The sequence below is a fragment of the Typopeltis vanoorti genome, chromosome 21 (genome assembly GCF_054136105.1).
Source record: "Typopeltis vanoorti isolate ZY-2024b chromosome 21, IOZ_Tvanoo_1.0, whole genome shotgun sequence".
NCBI classification, from domain to species: domain Eukaryota; kingdom Metazoa; phylum Arthropoda; class Arachnida; order Uropygi; family Thelyphonidae; genus Typopeltis; species Typopeltis vanoorti.
Window position 1 is genome coordinate 31620378 of NC_143569.1, and position 22977 is coordinate 31643354.

At 30.8% G+C, this 22977-nt stretch overlaps 1 protein-coding gene across 1 annotated transcript in view; it reads left to right on the forward strand.

The window, feature by feature from the left end:
- Positions 1-22977, forward strand: part of LOC150094708 (hemicentin-1-like) — a 176794-nt gene that overhangs the window by 47240 nt on the left and 106577 nt on the right. The window contains exons 16-21 of the mRNA XM_090411641.1: positions 375-494; positions 6619-6783; positions 10623-10904; positions 11908-12027; positions 14708-14881; positions 19760-20041. Of these exons, the coding sequence (XP_090267767.1) occupies positions 375-494; positions 6619-6783; positions 10623-10904; positions 11908-12027; positions 14708-14881; positions 19760-20041 (1143 nt within the window). The remainder of the gene's footprint in view (positions 1-374; positions 495-6618; positions 6784-10622; positions 10905-11907; positions 12028-14707; positions 14882-19759; positions 20042-22977) is intronic.

Here is a 22977-nt window from a genome sequence, read left to right on the forward strand (position 1 = left end):
TATTTATTTACCAAAAGATGGAAAATAATTAAGTTTCCTCCCTTCACCTGGAATAATATCTGTCGAGTGATAAATTCTCCACTCTTCTTAGGCTGGCATTCATCTTTATCTTTTCTTCATACAAACATATCGAATGTATAGCTTCTTTAAAACTCAATTCCAGATGAAACAATTTGAATGATTGGTGATAGCCAACTAAAAAGCCACATAGACTCAGTCCAGATGGTTCTTTAGTTATAATTCTCTTAAATCTAAAGCTGTTGCTTACTCTACTTAAAATATTACTTACTATCTCTTATTTTCTTACTCTACATAAGGTATAGTAATTAACTTATGTAAATTTCAGAACTCCTTATTTTTACAATACTTCTTAGCTCCACCGGTATGGATTGTGGAGCCCAAAAATTCTGAAATATCCGAAGGAAGTATTTTAGAACTAGAATGCATGGCAGACGGATTACCGAAACCTCAAATTACATGGAAGAAGCAACATGGTAGGAAATATTTTACTCTATATCTAGCGATACTTTTTAAACAGTCCTAGATTATTTTTAAAGTCCTATATAAAGAATGCATCTAGAGAAATAAATTTTCAATAAAAATTTAGAAATTCATTAATTAAATTACAAAATACATATAAATATATATATTTACTTTTGAAAGAACTGGGTTACATTCTTAGTTACATTCAAATGGCATTATTTTCATTATGATGAGGCTACCCCACTCTCTAAAAGGTTAAATTAGATGAATAATATAACATTTTAAATTTGTATTAAAATAGTAGTTAAAAAGACATACGTGGTTGTATATTTTTAGAATGTAGGATGATAAGATATTTGGTGTCAGACTTTATGGATCCAAAACCTGCGATAAGAAAAATGCATTGAGAATGAAGCTCAATAATGTGCTTTGCTATTTTTATTATAGTATTGTCAAATTATTAAAATTCAAAATATCTGCAGTATTATTATGCAAAGATAGCTGCAGATTAAAACTACAAATGAGTGTTTCTTATTAAAATTGGGATAATATTTAGAAGTTTTAGAAATATTTCATAAAATGTTCACACGTGTTCAAAGATGTTCGATGGTCCAAGAAAGTCAGAATTAGCCATGTTTATGTCAGCAATATGATCGTAATTAATTTACGAAAAGAAACATTTAAAGTGGGTTTTAATTGCAGAAATTTGGTTTAGCAACCTTTTATATCGTTTTTCATATGACATGACTGTTTTCAAAATTTGGTTGTGTGTAATACAGTTTTATTATCAATATTAATTTGAACTAGTGTGGCACGTTTTAAAAATTGCTGAAGAATGCAGAATATCAAATATTCTACATTCTTTAGCAGTGAGGTTTATGCAAACCGGTATTCATACGAATTTTTTTCCATTACACACATAATTTGTTCCTTTCATTCAAAAGAATTAAGTTATCGTTTAGCCAAGTTTTCGTCGTATTATATTGGACAATTTGCTGAAAGATTTATTGTGATGTAGTGCCACACTAATTATTTGATATCTTGATATTCTCAGACAGTAAGTGAATATCAAGTAACTGAAATCTTGAATAGACTCGATACCTAATAATAAACTAAGAGAATGTCTCAGTAGGTTTGTCATTCTGCCTTTCAAATAAACTGAAGAGAAATATACGTAACGTATTTTATTTCTGAACAAAAGCTTTGGTGTTTATAAAAAATCTTTCGTATCAATGCAGTTCAATGCACTGAGAATTCATTATTCCTTTTGATTAATTTTTAATTATTTAATTTTTTTTCTTTCATTTAACTTGTTCATCTCTACCCCTTCCTAAGATCCGCTAGGCCCGTTAAGAGAAACGACACATGTTACGTAGTTGAAAAACTAAAGTTTCTCTGCCAATTTCAGTTTCGTGTCATTTTGCAAATCGCCAGAGAAAGAAGGAAGATGTTTAGTGATTTTAGCGATTTTTTTGTCTTTTTTGTCATATCACGTGCATTGATGCAAAAATTTCTCATCTATGTATATACATAAATATGAGTTAAGAATAGCTGTTTAAAATGAACGATACCATGAAATAATACCATATGTAATTAACTCTACCTTATTCGACCTTATTTGTGACTGGTTTCTTACTTGTCAGAAATCCAGTATTGTCATATTTTATATTCCGATCGTCCAAGGCACTTTTAACTATATCAAGCCACCTAGATATTGGTCTTTCTTTAGTTCTCTGGGTCTTCTTCCTGTCAACTTTCCATCACCTGATTTTACTAACTTTTCCATTCTGTTTAAGTGACCATATCATCTTAAATTAGAGTTACTCATCTGAATGCTAATAATGTCACATTCATTACGAACTTCATTTTTGATATGATTCTGCGATTGATACCACCTGTGTCTTTTTTGTATTATAAAAATTATAGAAGGGAAGAATAAGCCACAGCATTCAAAGGAAGATACATTTTTTGATTGGCAGACAATTTAAAGTATAGTGTTTGGGAAATTTTCAAAATGGAGAGTTGGGAACAATAAAACTTATTTGTGCCTATGATCCTACAAAAGATTCTACTGCATGGAGAATTTTTTCGAGTCATTGAAGAAAATAGCCGAAATAAAATAGAAAGGATAATCCTCATTGGAAATCTAATCATGAGTATAAAATAAATCCCAAATGTATTGAAATATTTTGGAAAAATTTGCAGAAAGGACAAAGGTAATCTCTGTCCAGGACATTAACTATTCATCAGAAACACCTATGCTTCAGCATAAAGATGTGTACAAATTCACACGTGGAGAGATGACATGAGAAAAAAAAAAAGAAAAATCTTATTGATATTGTTGGTAGTGGTTTCTTTTTTAGGTTCAGGATAAAAGAGTATACAAGGGGGGGGGGGCATGAAACAGAAAGCATCATCACTTACCTTTATAAAGAGTAAAAATTAATAAAATTAATATCATATTAAAATGAAAAATATAGAAGATAGTTTTAGAAAAGAATAAAAGTGGGACAGCTTTTAGAATTGAACTGTACACTCAAACATACAAATGTTATTAAAGAAAAAAACATGAAATAGTTTAAAATAAGAACTAATTCTAAGAGTTTCAGTGGAAAACTCTGGAGTTCTCCACTGAAACTCTTAGAATTGGTTCTTATTTGATTCAGGTAGGGAGGCATATGGTGAAGTTTCTTGCAAAGATAAAGTAATCTCAACTTCATGGTGGATGTAAGGAAGGAATCCTGGAAAAGAAGAAACTTATCAAAAGTTCTGGCAAGTAAGTCAGTAAATTCGCAGAGAGAAAACATGGAAAATGTACGAGAATTAAGCTATAGCAATGGGAGTTGAACAAAAGTGATGGGAAGAATTTGGCAAGAATTAAAAGACAGATGTCATGAAGGTGAAGAGATGTTTTGGAAGATATTGAAAAAACATCAAATTCGGGGAGAGAATAGTAAAGTAGATTAGATATGATCAAAGTGATTTATTTATTTATTTAAATAAATCACCTTCATCATATCTAATCTATTTTACGGTATTCTTTCCCCTAATTTGAGTGGGAAAAGAGGTTAGATCTGATCTTCTACTTCTTCTTCTTCTTCTTCCTTTCCAGGCTTATAGGCCACGTAGCCTGTTCTGGACTCAATTCCATCTTTTTAAGGGTCTTCTTCTGCATCGAGTACCTTGGGTAGTAATTTATAATTTGTTTAAGTATTCTGCTTCTATTCATTCTTAGTATGTGTTCTTTCCATTTTTCTCTATAGTAGATAACTGTTTCATTTATGGAGGTTGCAATTCCAAGTTTTTTTTCTGACATTGTGCAACCTAAATATTTGAATGTATTTAATTGCTCTATTATTTTGTGGCTTATTACTATTTTGTGGTTTATTACTATTTTGCTTCTTATTAGATTAGCACCTTTGAAGGCCATGACTTTTGTTTTGTCGGTTGATATTTCCATACCATGTGTTTTTATCAGATTATTTAGACTGTATAATGATTTTTGTAGTTCATCTTCATTGTTTCCAAGGATTATTTGTTCATCAGCAAAAAGAAGAGTAGCTAATCTGGTGTTAGGGTTTATCTTGAATCCTTCTTCATTAGTTATCTTCCATTATTTTATGATTTTTTCTATGTATATATTAAAATATAATAAAAACCGGTACCCTGACGTTGATATTTCCATACTATATGTTTTTATCAGATTGTTTAAACTGCATAATGATTTTTGTAGTCTATCTTCATTTTTTCCAAGGATTATTCGGTCATCAGCAAAACGAAGAGTAGCTAATCTGGTGTTTCGGTTTATTCTTAATTCTCTTTCATTAGTTATCTTCCATTCTTTTTTTATTTTATCTATGTATATATTAAATAAAACCGGTGAGAGAGAACAACCCTGTACTCCTCTATTTGTTGGTTTCCAGCTTGATGTTGAATTATTGTACTTCACACATTTTTAATATCTTGATATATATTATATAAGGCTCTAAAGAGTTGGTTTGGTTTTCACATTCTTCTAGGATTTCCCATAGTTTTTCTCTGATAATTTTATCAAATGCTTTGGAGTAATCTATAAAACCTATGTGTGTTTCTATGTTCATTTCTCTGTGTTTTTCAATTAATAATTTTAACATAAATGCAGAGTCTATGCAAGGCCTGCCTTTTCTGAATCCATTTTGTTCTTCTATTAATTTTGGGTCTACTATACGTTTAAGTTTATATGCTAAGATTTTTGCATATACTTTATAACAAGTGCTAAGTAAGCTGATTCCACAATAATTGTTACAATCAGATTTGTGTCCTTTTTTGTAGATGGGAATAACTACTGCTTTGGTCTAATCTTGTAGGCATTTTCCTTCTTTCCAGATCATATTATAAAAGTTAAGTAACCTGAGTGAGAATTCAAGTCCTGCATATTTGATAAGTTGCTAGTTTACATTGTCTTCTCCTGGAGCCTTCCCAGTTTTGTTTTGGGTTAATGCTTGTTTTAATTCTTCTAGAGTGATGTTTTCCAAGTTATCCACGATTTTACAAAAGGGTAGATTTCTGTTTTGAATGTTTTCATCATACCATAGATCTTGGTAGTAATTTTGCCATGTTTCTATTTTAATGCTATTAATATCTGCTTTTTCTCTAGTTTCATTGCTTAGATATTTGAGGATTTTATATGCATTAGGTCTTTTGATGTACAGTCTCTCTATAATTTTGTTACATAATCGTTCCATCTGTTTCTGTTTATTCTCCGGCATGCTGCTTTTGCTATTGCTTGTTTTTCTGCTGTATTTGATTTTTGATTTTATTGTTTTTACGTTGAGCCAGTTTTTATATGTTTTTTCTTTTCTTCAATAATGCATTTAATTTCATCATGCCAGTCCCTATTAGATGATGAAGATGAAATAACAACTGAAGTGAAGATAATTTGATATCTAGAATAATGTCTTTGAAAGATGATTAAATGAGATAAACAGTGACAGACCAGTGCTGAAAATCACGAAGAATGCACTCAGGAGTAGCACGTATCAAGCATAGGTAGACAGGATCATTGTAACAAGTGTAGAAAGGCAGTTGGAAAATGATATTCGACCAGAAGTGTTCAGATACGGAGGAATAAAAGGTGCACATAGCATAGTTCAGAAGGGATGCTCATAAGATCGAATTCTGAGTGATTAGAGTAGAGTTCTTGTAGATTCCATCTACAAAAAACGGAAATAAAATAGAATGTGAAAATTGTAAAAGGAATTTCCTTGCTGAATGATTTATTCAAGCACACTCGAAAAAATATTTTTTAAAAATTGTGGAAGAGAAAGTTGGAGAAGAACAATCTCTGTTCACCAAATAGTAGTTGGCGGGATCAAATTTTTATTTTACAAATAGGGGAGAAATAATGAGAATATAACATGGTCCGTATTTAATTTTTGAGGATGTGGAGAAAGCTTACCACAAGGTGAAAAAAATAAAAGTTTTTTAAAACTGTATTAACTTAAAGCTATCTGCCTAAATAGCTGAAATGTTTAAGCTATTTAGGCACACTTTTTTGCAAGGATGGTAAATTAAATATAGAATAGACAATGAAATAAGTAAAGCTAGTGTAGTGAGGAGCCAGTTGAATGAGAAATTAATGAAAACATTAAACTAGCTGTAAACACTACAATGTTCAAACCAACTTAACTTATGGATCTGAGTGTTTGGTTAGAAATACAACCTTTGATCAAATACTAGAGACTATAGATATGAGTTTTAGAAAAATTTGTGGAGCGAACCAATAGCAGAATACCGTATTAAAAATAAAAATATTAGGAAGGAACTTGAGCTTTTATAAGGTGGTATGGTCACTAATGCATAATGGTTGAGGTTAGAATAACAAGGTTTTTTGCCAGGATGGCAGGTAAAAGCCCCAGAAGAGGAACAAGGTACAGATGAACTGATGCAGTGAGAAAATTCTTTAGAATACCGAAATATAAGTCCTGGCCGGAAAAGTTTCGATAGAAAATTAATAATCATGTAATATTTACAAGTAGTGCAATCATAATACCCTCCCTCATGAAGTTACATATCAGGAATTTGATGATGATGAAAGCAGTGATATATATTTAAATGAATTATTTCTCTAACTGCTTTATATCATTTTTCCCCTAGATAAACAAGAGATTACTATAGTAACAGATAACCGTAAGCAAAGTTTCGTAAATGGATCATTAAGAATATCTTCAGTTCAGTCTGAAGATGCTGGTAGCTATATCTGTGAAGCCACCAATGGAGTTGCGTCATCTCTAAGAAGGTACATTACTGTAACTGTAAATGGTAAGCAGAAATGCATGCAACTTGGAGGATATTCTGTAAGAAAATTTATTTTGTGAAAATCCTAGATTTTTCAGAAATTATCCTGATTTTATTGAAATAAAATTTCTTCTTGTATTCAGTAAAAAATATATGAAAATGTTTGTGTATATATATATATATATATATATACTAGAGAACGTGCATGTATCATAATTTTGAAATAAATATATGCATATATTTGATTGCCCCTTTATTTATTCGGTATTTATTTGTCTAGTTTTCATCTTTGTCAACTTATATATTTTGAATATTAGGATTAAAATAATGCAGATCTACTTCTTGTAGCTCATAAAAATCTATTTTACACAAACAATATGAAAATTATGATCAAGATAAAATTAAACAGCAGAATAACTCCTTTTAAAAATTATAACAGCATATACATAGTTGCTTTTCATTCCGTAAAGCGGCGCTACGTGCATTCTTCTCCTGTTGTTGCTGCTATCGCCATAACATGAGAGGGTAATAAGCAAGTTAGAGCTGTAATGGTTGGTGTGTGTTTGTGTATATTACGAATATGATTGTAAACATGCCAGTCTTCAAAAACTGTTTACTATTTCCTTGTGCAATATGCTTTTAATGTTCAGCTGTGGATTACTACTTGAATTACTCCTCTTCCAAAAAGATATGTTTCATCGACTCTTCTGGATTGGTTTTCTACTACAGGCTATCTGCTCACAGGGTAAGTGTGATTTCAGATTTCAAATGCATGCGTTTCAAACTTTATTTTTTGAAATATTTTGCTGTATCATAATTTAACTTTAAAACTAGTTGCTATTTTCATATACAGTTAAAACATGTTTTAGGGTAACATATTAAGTTAACCATGTGCTAAAATGGTGGAAGAAATTATAATCAGTTGCATTGTAGCGACTGTTTAACATTTGGATAAAAAATGAAATATTTTAATTAAATAGGGAAAGAGACAGAGACCAATTTGTTCGGCATAAGATGTATACATGTATTATATAGTTTAAGCTGAATGAATTCACAAACACATGACTAAATGAACACTGAAGTCGTTAAAAATAGATCGTTATATATAAATGCACATTTTTTGTTGGACTTTATGTCATCATATTAAAATGCAAAGTATGTATTTATATTCTAAAAGAAACGAGAAAATTTTGGTCACTTACTCTATGGGTTTTCGATCTTAACTCTCGAAGTATTTCTCTTTCTCTCCTCCTCTTCTTTAATTTCTTGTGGGAAATCCTTTTCACTGATCCAGGAATTGTCCCTTATCTCAAGAAAATATTGCTTTATGTATTACATAAATGATTCAGTAAATGCATTAGTAATTAAATTCTGCACCAGATATAAAACTAATTTAATCGTTTCTTGTGATATATGCGATTCGAGTAAGATTGATATTTCCCTTCTCTACCTTTTTTTCCTTTATAATTTCATTATTTCTTTGCGTCTAGTAAGAGGCATATTAATGGGGAAGCCATAAAAATATTAGTACTGCTTAAAATTCATTAAAATAAGCGATTTAGTGAACTTAGTTTGTTTTCTAATAATCATCCCAAGTTATTTGCTGAAATATCGTAATTATTTTTTTCTCTCTCTTGTTTTAAATACTTTTCCCTCCGGCAGTAGATAGATGAACTTGTCAAAAACGATACTTTAGAATTAAATAAACGTTGTTTACTGTTTGCAAAATACTGTCTGCGCAAATACCGAAATAAACTTAACTTGCTAAAATGTGTATACAGATAAACTATACTGTATTACAGAATGAAAGCATTAGTTTAATATTATTCTCCATTCTTGAACTGTACTATGTATTTGGCAATTCCAAAAATAAAATTTCACTCCGGGTTCAAATAATGATTGCATGGTCTAATTAATGTGAGAATGCCAATAAACACTTATGCATATTTTAAGTAAATAATAAATAAATAATAATTATCAATGCCCACTTAATTTTGTAATAGTATGATCCTTAAAGTTAAGTTTATTCTTGAATTTTTTTGTGTATATAGTTTGGAGAAATTAAATGTGCTAAGTGTTTTTTCTTAAAATCACAATTCATATAAGGCTGATGATTATGAAAATCTCAAGAGACAGCATGCAGTATAATCATGAAATGAGAAAATGGATGTAAAGGACATCAAAGCTGCTTGAGCCCTACTCAGAACTATTGGGTAGAAGAATATAAGAACGTATTCCAAAGGTCAAGAGGTTAAATAGAGCAGCTGTGAAATGGTTGAATGAAGAGGTAAGATATGCAGTCTGAAAGAAGATAATGGAAACAACACAAAATTAGTGATAACCAGATCCATAGGGAAAACAAAGAGCAAGCGAGGAAGGCGACTCGCTTAATAATGGTAATAATGATATCAAAATTGCAGGATAAGCAGCAGCTAAAAATCCCATGTAGTTCTATCGATAGGTATCGATAGAAGAAAGAATGATAATGTAATGATGGCATCAGTGAAAATCGAAGAATAATAACCGCTGTAGAGGATATAGTTGAGGCGTTTAATAAGCATTTCATTAAGATATTTAATTCTTGCGAAGATGATATCATGAAAAACTTGAATGCAGTGGGAAAAGAACAACAGGAGGAAGCAGAGATGGCACATGAGCAGTAGGTTATATGAGCAATTCAGTAAACTTGATGTCAATAAAGCTGTGGAGCTTGATAATATATCACAATTCTTTCAGGGAATGTTAAGGGAAATTAATAAGAGCTTTGACATGCCTTTTTAACACGAATCTTGCAATGGCCAAGTTCCAGATGAATGGAAAGAAAGATAATTGTTTCGCTTAATGATGAAAGTGATTCCCCAGGGATAACACTAAGGCTTCAACTTATAGGCCAAATCTGTGTCTGAAGTTGTGGTTAAAGTACCAAACAGGTTATCACTAAGATTCAGAATTGGGTCGACAATAACAACATTCTGGTCAGCAAGAACCGATTGAGTTTTATCAATCTACTTACTTATTATTACAAAGTGCCAAATGAAAAAGCATTTTTTGCATGGAGAGAAGTGAGTGATTGGAATGCATTAGCCGAGAGTATGGTGAGTGTAGAGATAGTGAATATATTTAAAACACGGAATGGTAAACTCTGTCCTTTGGATCTTTTAAAAAATCCAAAGAAAATTAGTTAAAAGAATTAAAAGATCCAAAGGACGGCTCAGAATTAGATGGATAGACAAAATAAAAGAGGACCTGAAAATCAAATCACAACAAGTGACACCAAACTCGACAGAATTATTCGGATTCCCCAGGGACAGACAAAAGTGGAAAGAGGTCATTCGGCCTCATCATCATCATCATCATCATCCACATAGATGATGGGATAGAGAAGAAGATGGTAAATTGTGTGGGTGTGAGTGAGAACTCCGCGATTACTAGTCTAAGTCCATGGCGTTCTGAATAGTTGTATTGATGACATAACGAACTTTAGTGACAAACCCTTTTGTTTAAGGAAATCAGTGAGATGAACTTTAAGCAACGTATATTTAACTAGTTTTATGGAGATTTAGTTTGGATTGGCTATTAAAAAAAAAGAAAAAAATACTTGTGCCTTTCTTAAATCTGCTTAATTTATTAAGGAGTTTAGTTTCAGAAAATTTGTGAATATGCAATTGTCTGTGTGATATTTAAACTCTCTCTCTCTCTCTCTTTCTCGGATATTTTTATACATTAATTACATCTCATTTAATATTATCCTTGCTTGCTTATAGGTACACATGGTTAGCGTAATTATTCTTTATTATATTAACAAATATGATTTAGTATAAGAAAGATCTCATGTGTATGAACATTTTTATGTTTATTTTCAGAAATCCCTAAACTTCAACCCTTTTCTTTCCCTGAGGTTGCTAAGGTAGGTCAGAAAGTTATAGCATTTTGTGCAGTTAGTCAAGGTACCAGACCCTTATCATTCACTTGGCTTAAAGATAGCAAACCGATTAACAACATTCCAAATACTTATCCAGATAAACAAAAGGATTATTCTGCACTTACAATAGAACCAGCATCCAAAGAAAATGTTGGTAATTATACGTGTGTGGTAAAGAATTCTGTAGGAAGTGATGAATATTCAGCTGCCTTAATACTTAAAGGTAAGATATGCAATAAAATAAAATATTAATTCAAATTAAACTTTTTGTCGCTTGCAAAAGTAGTCTTTTTAGACAATATAGTAAAGTAAAAATTGTCAAGTAAGCTTTTGGACAGTTTAAAATTGCACTTCACTTGGCTTTTCAGTTCAGATTTCTCCATTTGAGCTGAAGTCAAATACAAAGAAATGTAATAGTCATTATTATAGAATTCCTTTGAATTCTAAATGAGAGGATGTGCACTTTATATATGCCTGAGATTTGTTTCTATACTATTTATCATGACCCAACGTGAAAGGAAGCGAGAGGCAACCGCAGTTAATTATATAAAGATTACAAAAAAAAAAAAAAACATTTATAGAGAGCCTTTTCGAAAAATCTCTCTTTTATCCCGTTTATTTTTAAAAATTGTCATATATATTTTTTTCCAATTTTATATCGAAATTAAATTAACCAGTCTGATTCTATGAAAAAAAAACTATCTGTCCCACTTGCAAGTAAAAAAGGTTTGGAAACTCCTGAGAACATATCTGATCTCTTGATGAAAATATTCTTCTTCTATACGACCGTATTGTTTTATGATTACGAAATGGAGATATATATATATATATATATATATATATATATATATATATATATATATATATATATATATATATATATATATATATATATATATATATATATATATATATATATATATGTATCCAAATATTATTATCCTTGATACAAATTAGTATTAGATAGCTATAAAGGAATGTTACTTTCCATTTATGCAATTTTATATGAGAAATAAATACATATTATCTGAAGAGCATCCTTTACAAGCAGTTTTAACTACCAGGATATCCAATAAATAATGTATAAAATAAGAATTCAATTCGGCGTACATGATTGCTCATTTACTACATTTAGAATCTTTGAAATTCTCATATTCTGAACATTAAGTAATAATTTATAATAATTAAAACTATTAAGTATGTTAATTCGCTTGCTTAATATTTAGTTGCTCCTACGTGGCTAGTGGTTCCAGATGATCGCGACACTACCGAGGGAAGCTTTGTGGAGTTTCTCTGCGCAGTTGATGGACTTCCAAAGCCAGAAGTTCATTGGAAGAAAGGAAAAGGTAAAATGATAATATTTCTTTAGTGTTTGTTTTCAAAATCTGTCATTATTTAAGTTCATTTACTGCGTTTGTTTCTTCTTTCTGGCAACCGATTTCTAGCCTTTTCTAGAGGTCTAGAAAAGTATCTAGCTATCTGACTATCACCATCTGAATTGAATAGCGTTATGTTTTCATAAAGAAACTATATAAAAATCATTGAAATGTCCTTAGTATAGTCGTGTATATTTGCCAAGCAGATAATTTTTTACAGTTGTGTTGTTTTTATGTCATGATTTACAATGAGATACGCTAGTATTGACTTAAGAGTGTGTTTTTTTTTTCTCTTTGGAAAACTGATTTATCTATTATTTTGGTACAATGAGTGAATTATCAAAATAATACGATAAATAGGACATTCTTCCAGTAAGGAAATAAATCAAGACTACATCAAAAATGAACAATAACTTCATGGTTAAAAGTAACTTGAAAGTATTAAATGAAATCAAATATGTTAATTTCAGTACTTTAGCTTAATGTCTTGATCACAAAAAATGCTACAGTAGAATTATTTGTGGTCATGATATTTAAGTTTCACTTTCGCACATTTACATGGTTTGCTTAAGATTAAAAAATATGGAAGATCATTGGCAGCTAAGCAATAATTGGCTAACTAAAAAGGAGAACGAGCTACCAATGATCTTCAACCTTTTTTATGTAAAATAAACCATTTAAATGTGTAACAGTTCTCATATAATAATGATTTTAAGAAAACGCAAACTTAACAGCTACTTCCATAAAATAAAATTTTGCATCATGATATGCAAATATCATTACGTAAAAACGTTTCAATGATAAATGCAAAATACATCGACAAGATTTATTTTAGATATTCCCTAAAAATATATTCAGAATTTCCTACTGATGATTGTGTATTCTGTACAACTAAACACTGTTCCTCAAGGAGTTTAGTGTACAAATATTTTCAAATTACAACATAGAATTAATAAAGATAATGTATACTTCTCTTTAATATTGCTTATTATCCTTTATGGACATTTTAATGAATAATGCAATGTAATAGTTAAAAACAGTAAATTGAAAAGAGCGTGTGCTACAGGCATGAGGAGTGCGCAAATCTAGAATGCAATTACAGTCCAAAGCAAAATAAGTAACAATTCTGTAAGTAACAATTCTGTTTCTGTTGAAAAGAAATATTGGGATAAAAAAACTCGTTATAGTGGTGAAGGATGTTCAGAAGGATTACTTTCCAAAACTGGAAAATTGTGAAGCAGTCATTATGTCATTATTGGGATTGAAGTGATGAATCAGAGCTTCACGGATTTCTTTATAGAATTTTTCTTTTAAATAAAAAAGAAAAACACGGATGTTCTGTATATTGCTACTCATCAAAATATTTACTTTCTGCTTTGGACTCTAATGATAGAAGTCAAGCTCTCTGTTGTCTTTACGCACTGAAGATAATGGCTTAAATATAAGATAATGAAATTATATTGTATATCATTCATTACATACTGTCAATAAACATTACAAAATGAGACAAATGGTTCATTTTGTAATGATTATTATTTCATCATCATCATCATCAAATTCCTGATATGTATCCTCAGTGGGATAATTATGATAGCACTACATGAAAAACTTACATCATTACTAACCAGATCAACAATTTTCCTCCAAATCAATCTGTTACCTATCAAGACTCCAACATTATCAGATCTTATATTTCTGTCTTTTACGGCACGTTTTACTCTATCGATCCATCTACATCTTGGTCTTCCTCTTGGTTCTTTTCCTGCCAACTTTGCAAAGAATACTTGTGTTACTAATCTTTCTTCTCCCATTCTGTTTAAGTGACCGTATGGTCACTTAAACAGAATGGGAGAAGATTATCTGAGATTATCTCTATTAACATTCCTGAATGCTAAAAATGGTGATTTTTTCCTAATATCCTTATTTTAATGCTATATTGCTATTGATGCCATCTGTTCGCTCCACTGATCTTTCTCAGAATTCTCATATCAGAGGTCTCCAGTCTTTGGTCAAGTGTTTTATTTCTAACCCTCTCAGATCAGCTCTCAGATTCGTAAGTTAAAATTGGCCTTGACACTGTTCTTATATACAGCTAATTTAGTGTTTTGCACAACATGGTAGTACAATATGATTATTATTTTATTTGGGTTTTAATTTTCATTGGAATATAATTCTTATATTCCCTTTCCCTTAAAACACTATTAAGTAGAAGTTCTGAAATCTGATTTTTATTCAGCACAGCTGATTTATAAAACTACCACGTTTTGCTTAAAAGACAAAATAAATGTTTACATTTGCTGTTCAATGTAATCTGAAAGACAACGTAATCTATTTAAGAATAAGTTATTTTCACATGATCAATTGACCAGCATGGTACTGATATAGAACCTGAAGCTTCACTTCAGTTTATAGACTTTATTAACTGCTTTAATATTTTATATGCAAAAAATAAAACTATCAATACGAGATAAGATTTTATGGCAATTACACTTACACCATTCCACCAGTACACGTGAATTTATCAATGGATTAATTAATTCCACTTTATTAAAAAAATTACATTTTATACGTTTATGTTATTTATCATCATATCTGTTCATCATCTTCATTATATTTTAAAATAAATTACATAATTATGTTTTTATTTTAGATAACGGAAAGGAAATATTTAGTCCTGTTCAAGTAACCAACCGTCTAAATGCATTTGCAAATGGATCTCTTCTAATTACTTCAGTAAATGGTGGTGACAGCGGGTTTTATATGTGTGAAGCAAAAAACGGTGTAGGTCCTAATCTAAAACATGTTGTAAGGTTGACAGTAAATGGTAAGCTTTTATGAAATAAAGTATCTTATCTATATTGTAGGTTGTTTTTCTTTGGACACAGCGTGGCCAGAAATATCATGTTTGAAATATTCGAAGAGATATGTATGTTTGATAATTTGTTATTCTACAAATAAAGTCATGAAGTTTTATGTAGCATTGCCGTATGTTTTAATACATTTCGTATCATTCAAAACACACACATATATATCTCAAGAAAAAAAAAACCTAACAAAACGCCATAATAACTTTGGTTATTATAGCCACACACCGCATATTCTATTATTATTAAAAACGTACAAATGTTTAATCATTATTCTTTAAATGCTCATTCTTGATTAGCAGCTAATAAATGTATAACAATTGTTTATTAAGCGATATATCCGATTTTGGTGGCATTATTTATTACAAGTATATTTCATGTTTCTACAAGAGGTGGCGCTGTATGTAATCGGAGCCATTCTCATCTTCGATATTGGTGACCTCCCAGGAAATCAAAATTGGCGTCCTGAATTTCATTGTTGTTATGTGTGGAACTAAACATGAATACATCATAGTTCAACATATTTCATGACACAATGGGATGTCCGACTTATGTTTAGAATTGTCGAAATGTGATTCTTCAAGTCTCTTCTGTGGTATTTACCGTTCATTGCTACATAATGGGAATAGCTGATGTGTTGACAGTTGTGATGTGTTCCGTTGCTCTCAGCGCTGTCGAAATGTCAGGTGAGTTTCAAAATTTTATTCATCTTATAAATAATAATTTAAAACTAATTTCATTTGTTAATAGCTCTCAAAATTAATCTTAAGTCTGACATTTCTTCTCAGAAATTTCGCTTTAATTTAATCCTTGCCAGTTAACGTTTTCTACTTCATGTAATTTTCTAATGAAAAATTACATTTAAATTTATCGGAATTTTTTAATGTAAATCTGTTTATTTTTTCCTCTTGGGAATTAGTGTATATTTATAGTGTTTACGAAAAAGTTGGAAGATCTGGAAAAATATTATTTTAATATATAATAGCAGCCTTGAAAATTCAAAAATTATTTCCTATATAAATAATCGCATCACTAAATTGGGTAATATGACTTGCGGTGTATTTTTGAATAAAATCTTTGTTTTAATTTAAGATGTATATATCTATTTTATATTTGAATCACGGTTGTAAGTTACAACTGAATGGAGAAATTAGTGACTGCACGATTCCAAATTAATTTTCTATGCTAAAATTCAACGCGGTTCAGCATATCCTTTATAAAAAGGAAAGCTTTTAAATGATACATATAATGTTTCTACTTTGAGATTCCTCGGGAAATAATTTAAGTGAATATTCTTACAGATATTCAGAGCTCATGTTAAAATCAATTTAATTCTGAGTATGCTGTGTTTTAGAAGCTAATAAGCTATTAGAGCCTAAGCACATTACCTGACAAATCCTCTTTAAAGTGTAAATGACTAATTAGGGTCAACTTCTTGACTATCTCTGGAGTATGGCTCATTTAGTTCACAATAAAAATCGCAATGATCTGGCGAACTTTCAACTTTATTATTACAATATTGAAATTTAGAGGTAATGTAAAATTACATCGCCAATTTATTTGAATGCAACACAAACATTAAGCCCCGCCATACCAGATCATAATTATCTACTATATTAACCATAGCTTAGCTATCTTACTAAAACTAATGCATGTGTACTTCACTTGTCCATTCTTTTAAAAAATCACATACTGCATTCAAGTGTACAGATGTATTTGAATCAAAATGATAATACCTATAAAACTAGCAACTGCTGTTTATCTTATTAATACAGGAGGGTTATGAGTTAAATAAATCTCAATTTTTTAACTACCAGACATGTTCCATTTAGTTAAAGAAACATTTCTGCTAAAGAAATGCTACTTTTCTTCCAGTGCTTCAGACCCATTTACAAATCCCCGAACAATTCACCTAAATATTTATTATTGCAAGTTTTGGCACTGGATTATTAGCATAAAATATTTTAAAAGCGATGTGTCTGAGAGAAAATTGACTCTTTCTTCAATATAAAAGCGAGTTTTGAGCAGTAGGGTTATAGTATTAGTTCTTCCTTCCTACATACCTCTCAACACCATTCCAATGTATTATTTATCCATTTCTTGGACACCCATCCCTCTAGATCAAGTCTACTTGTATCACAGTTTTCCAAACGAAAACTTGTCCAAAAGAACTTCTCAACACATGTGCTGAATAAGACGCGTTCCCTTTCATGGCATTTCTTAACAGGGTCATAAAATTTGTATTAATGGAAAATATTATTTCAGTTCATCTCTTCTGATTTTTAAAAACACCTAATTTCAAAATTTAATGTTCACGTTAGGATTATTGTCTCCCATAATGATTATTATATTTCTTTTTCTAATTAGTCTCATAACATTTTCAGTTTCCTTATACATTTCTTCAACATGTTAATCGTTTCCTCTCAATATAAATATATTGATAGGAGGAAAATTTGGAAAACAAGACACACACACACACACACACACACACACACACACACACACACACACACACACACACACACACACACACACACACACACACACACACACACACACACACACACACACACACACACACACAGTCTGTTTGATCATGTTTGATTATTCACCTTTCTTTCCAAAACCCTTATCGGATGACGTCGCTCATTTCTTCTCATTCGAAACTGTTTAACTGTTTTCACTTCACTGAATCGATTCTCCTTCCAGTTCTTTCCTGAATTATCTAAACAAGTATCTTCAATACTTCTTCCATTAAACTAACTGCTCTGTATTTATAATATTCCAAAATACAGGTTGCTTTAAGTATCAGCACAAAAATATGAAAATTGAATTAACAAAATTCCACAGAGAATGTTTCTATTCAAATACAGTCAAAGATTTCGTGCCTTATCTTCAAATGACTCTGTGTGTGTGTGTGTGTGTGTGTGAGAGAGAGAGAGAGAGAGAGAGAGATTTATAGTCTTAAACTTTTCTAATGCTATTCATTTTACCTTGTTTAAGTTTCAGGTATGAAACTTAAACAAGTTAAACTTGCAACTATTCCTCGTTTTTCTTCTGATCTGCTATGAGTAAGAGAAATAGAAGTAACTTATTTATTTATATTCTGTTACTCGTTCCGCTCATTATTTATAACTTCATTTATAATACTAGGCATTAGTGATAATCCATAGTATCACCTAGTAATATCTTTCATTCATAATACTAGATATTATTAATTATTTAATTTTATTATCAAACTTTATTATCAGCAACTCTATCAAACTCTTGAGTCTCTAAGACCTCATGGTCAAACCATGACTTCTTTTCCCTCGAACAATATTAGGATTATTGTCTCCCATAATGATTATTCTATTTTTTTTAATTAGTCTCATTACATTTTCAATTTCCTTATACATTTCTTCAACATGTTAATCAAGATTATCTTTTCGGCATATATATTTGAAACAGAAAGATATTTCTAGGTTGTGCATTTATTCATCGAGTTATAATTCCTTCTTAAATCTATAAACTTGTCAATATCCATCTAGCAAGCAATGTTTAGTTCTTTATACTCTGCCCAGTGCTCTTTATACTCTGCCCAGTGCTCTTCATACTCCTAAAGAAATAAACCTATATCTTCCTTCTAATTGATTCTTTCATCTTTCCATCTTACTTCTGCTGTTTCCAATATTTTCTATCTCCAGTATCTTCATTTTCTGAATCACATTACGAAAGATATTTTCGGCCTTGATGTAATTCACTGGCTCTGCAAGTTACTATCTTTATTCTTTTTACGGTTTTATTTCTGGAGAAGTTGTCTGATTTCCCACTCAAGGATTTTCAGTAAGATGTATTTCTTTATCTGAAGTGAATATCTCTTGACTTTCCATTCAGGAAAGATTAATGTATGCTCAAGGTTTAAAGTGCATCCATGCATGTCTTTTCACGTGTCGTTCGTAAACGAAGAAAGAGAATAAGCATTATGGTTTCTTTTCCGTTGCCCTTCATGCTTGTATTTATAACATAAGCATATCTCCCTCGTATTGATGTTATTAATACTGCCAATATTCAGTCTGAAAACTCCTTTTGCTATTTCAGTCTAACACTTGAAAGTGGAGATGACATTTAGTTGAATGAGTGTGGGTGTATTTTTGGTTTCACCATCCCTTGAGATTATTTAAAAAAACTACTGTATATGAATTAATGATCGAGAAGAAAAAACGATCAGATTACACTAGAATTTAGCATAATATATTGAATGTTTAGAAATTTCAATCAAGTATGGATGCTTCCTATACTTTGGACTTCTAACCATCCTCCAATAACTGTTGTCTTCATAACTGGATCAGTCAACTTCACTTTCATACAAACACCTACTCACTCCAATTTTCGTTATTTTCAGTCCATTGGCATGCCACTAACATACGGTTTATTTGTATATCAGTCCCACTTACATTAGTATTAGTCCTATGGAAAGACTAACGGCTAGGCAATACGGAAACCCTGCTCTAGAGATCAAACAAGAAACGTTTTCAAGCTCTTCGGCTCTCTAATAGGCTTATTTAAATTCGCATGCCACTTAAAGACATTCATTTCACGCCTACAGTGAGATTCGAACCGCAGCTTGCTATTTGGTCAGTTGGGTATGCTAAGCGCTCGGCCAACTAGGCCGCTTGTATAAGTATAATTACATATTTCATTACTGACAAATAATTAGACTTTAGTATGTCAAACGTATTTCGTAATAAGTTACATTAAACACTTTTACCGTTAACAGACCAGTAATGTACATTTCATTTTATATTATTACTTTTCTTCTTAATGTTTATAACATTTAAGACTTTTTTCTTATCCAGAAAATCTGGTCATTTCCCCTGTCCTGTTTCCTAAGAATGTCCAAGAAGGCCATAAAGTAACCACAGTATGCACTACTTCTTCTGAAGAAAACTCATTATCGTTCAGGTGGATGAAAGATGGTACCGAAATAGTGGGAGGTGACAGGATTAAGATTCATCAGTATTTGGGCATCTCCACACTGATAATTAATTCAGTTGTCAGTGAAGATAGTGGAAATTACACGTGCGTTGTGAGTCATAAATCAGTTTCATCATCTTATACTGCAAGTCTGCATGTCCAAGGTAAGATTATTGACTACATTTTGTATGTCACACAGGCAGTTTCCTTTCTTTTGTCTCTAATATGCAAATACATCCGAAAACTAAAGTTTTCCTTTATATTCATTTAATGAATGCTATATTTTATTTTCTTTAAACAGACTATGTAGAAAGTTGTATCCTGAAATTTACGCTTTCTGTTAAATGCTGAAATATATAATTTTTTCCTTAAGAGTATTTAAAACAGCGATATTCTAGCGCTCATAACTGAATAATGTAGTACTGTTGATTTAATTATTATTCAGTTCCTACGTTTAATAATAATTATATTTTCAAATAAACATTTCGGAAATTACAATATAAGCGTAAGTAAAATTATTGTCCTGTTCATTTAAGAACAAATGGGTTTCTCATAAATTATTATCTGATGGAATTTAGTTCTCCCATATTAAATCTTTTATGTAACCTTATAGTTAGTATTTATATTTCCTAGGTAGCATAATCTTAGATTATAATTATCATAAAATTAATTATTACAGTATTCTTAAATATTCTAATAAGATAACCTTCTCGTATAGTATGTAGCTTCTCTTGTTTTATTAAGAAAGAGGTAAGCATCAATAGAAACGTTTAATTTTTTCTTCAGCTCCTCCACAATGGATAAAACAACCCGAAAATACCGAGACAATAGTAGGCAAAAATGTGACAGTACATTGCTTAGTATCAGGAAACCCAGTTCCTCAAATAACATGGAGGAAGGCAGGTGAGATTTGTTTAATAGTCTCATATTCTCTATATATTTTCGAAATATTAGAAATGAATAGGAAACGAAACAACTTTCGCATTTTATAATAATTAGACTCAGGTTATGCTAAGGCTTTTCATATTATGGTTCATAATATGTTTTAATGTATTTATTGAGGTACGACGGGATTCAAAATGACAATTCGAATAACAAATACTATATAACATCTTTAGAAATATATTCAATTAAACGTGTATGTTTTATGGTAAGTAACAGAATAAATTGATAAGAGAGAGATTCATTAATTGATGCACGATCTCTTTCGTATAGAAATGCAGATCTATGATGGATTTAGGAGCAATGGTCTTGGGAGTATAATTACAGAACTCACTTTGAAGTAGGAAATAATTATTGAGGAGAGACATTTATACATGAAGAAAACGAAAGCCCATGGACGAAATATTTTTGTCAAGAAAAACAACAGATGCTTTATTATTGTTGAGCGATGTTTGTTTCGATAAAGAAAGCGATGTGTGTTTTGGAATTTTAAGTCTTAAAAAACAGACTAACAGAACATAATCTGCAATGATTTTGTAATTCAGTGGCATGGAAGGCAAATAAGTTGTCATCTTTATTGAAGCATTGTATGGAGACATGTATTTAATGAGCGGATAGTACTTACACTATATTCAGTGTTGCTATGGCATAATCTTATGTCTTATTTTCCTCTTTATTCTTTCTGAACTTTAGAAATGATAATCAGTTCATTATACTGTGATATACTGGGTAAATGTTCACAAACGAAAGATCATTGATATATAAGAAAAATAGCCATAAGATTATGTCCTTCTAACATTCGATACAACGTCAGTAATGAAGTAACTATGGAAGTAAAAAAATTACCCATAATCATACGTAGTGAACTGTCAGAGGAAAAAAACAATCCTGTGAGTACAAAAAAAAAAAAAAAAGCTGAAAGAAAACCCCCAGTATGAACTTTGCTAACCATGCATTGCGAAAACTGTTAGTAGCACTACCTATCCTCTTCATTCGGTTTTTAAAATTTTCAGGTGTGGAATATTTGAAAATTCGAGCTTTATATAATATATGTGTATGTTCTTATTATATATGTGTGTATTAAAACTATTTAAACACGCTGAAATAATATATTGCTTCCAATCTCAGTGATAGTTTAAGACGGAGTTGATCTTGGATTTAATGTGTACTTAAAGTTCTCTAAGCTCCTGTAATCTAGACAAATAGCTGATATAGTAGTAACTACATACAACTTACTCATTTTTCTATAGTCTTCTTTGTTTCAATTCTTAAGTTTTCCGCTGAAGAAATTCTCTCTAATCAATATATATCTAAGTTTTGTGTCTTTTATTGTAGATGGAGTTTCTCGTCCATTTCGTGAACTTACATCTTCAAACAGCAGATTGATTTTGTATAATGGTTCTCTCTTCATATCACTGATTCAGAAACGCGATGAAGGTTTGTATGAATGTCTAGCAACCAACGGAGTGGGAGGAGAACTTCGAAAGACCATTAATCTCTCTGTTTTGAGTGAGTTATCTATTCACAACAATAAAATGGAAGGGCTATTTGTATATCCTTATACTTTCTATAGTTGTAAATGTCATTATTTTGATGTTATACAAATTACCCATAAATATTTAGCAATTTTACACATCTGTTTTCGAAATTACTTATCCAGAATTTTATACACGAATGAGTTTTACCCGTTAATAGCAATTATTTGTTTAAAATATTTTTATTGCTTTCATAAGAGTGCCATCACTGTAAAACAGATATTTCGAATATTAATAAAATTTTCCTTTCCTTGAACAATATGTTCGTTTTTATTTCATCATACTTTTTACATAAAACTAAATTCTAATTCCTATTTTTGTCAACTGTTGGCGCTAGTGTCCATTTTCTGTGTATGTGTGGAAGCACGAAATATAGGAGCCATCGTTGTTTTCAAGTACAACAATCGTGATGCCTACAGTATTTATAATTCGTTCGGCTTTCCCAGTTTCACTACAATTCCCAATGTCCATTCTCTATTTGTCTAGACACAGGTCATGATTAGGATAATTTGGTGATATATTTTGTGTCATGCATTGGTTACTCAACGGGACTTTCTTAGTGAACAGCATTGAAGAATAAAATGCATACGAGATTGTTCTGGATTGGTAAACTCCTGTGGTTT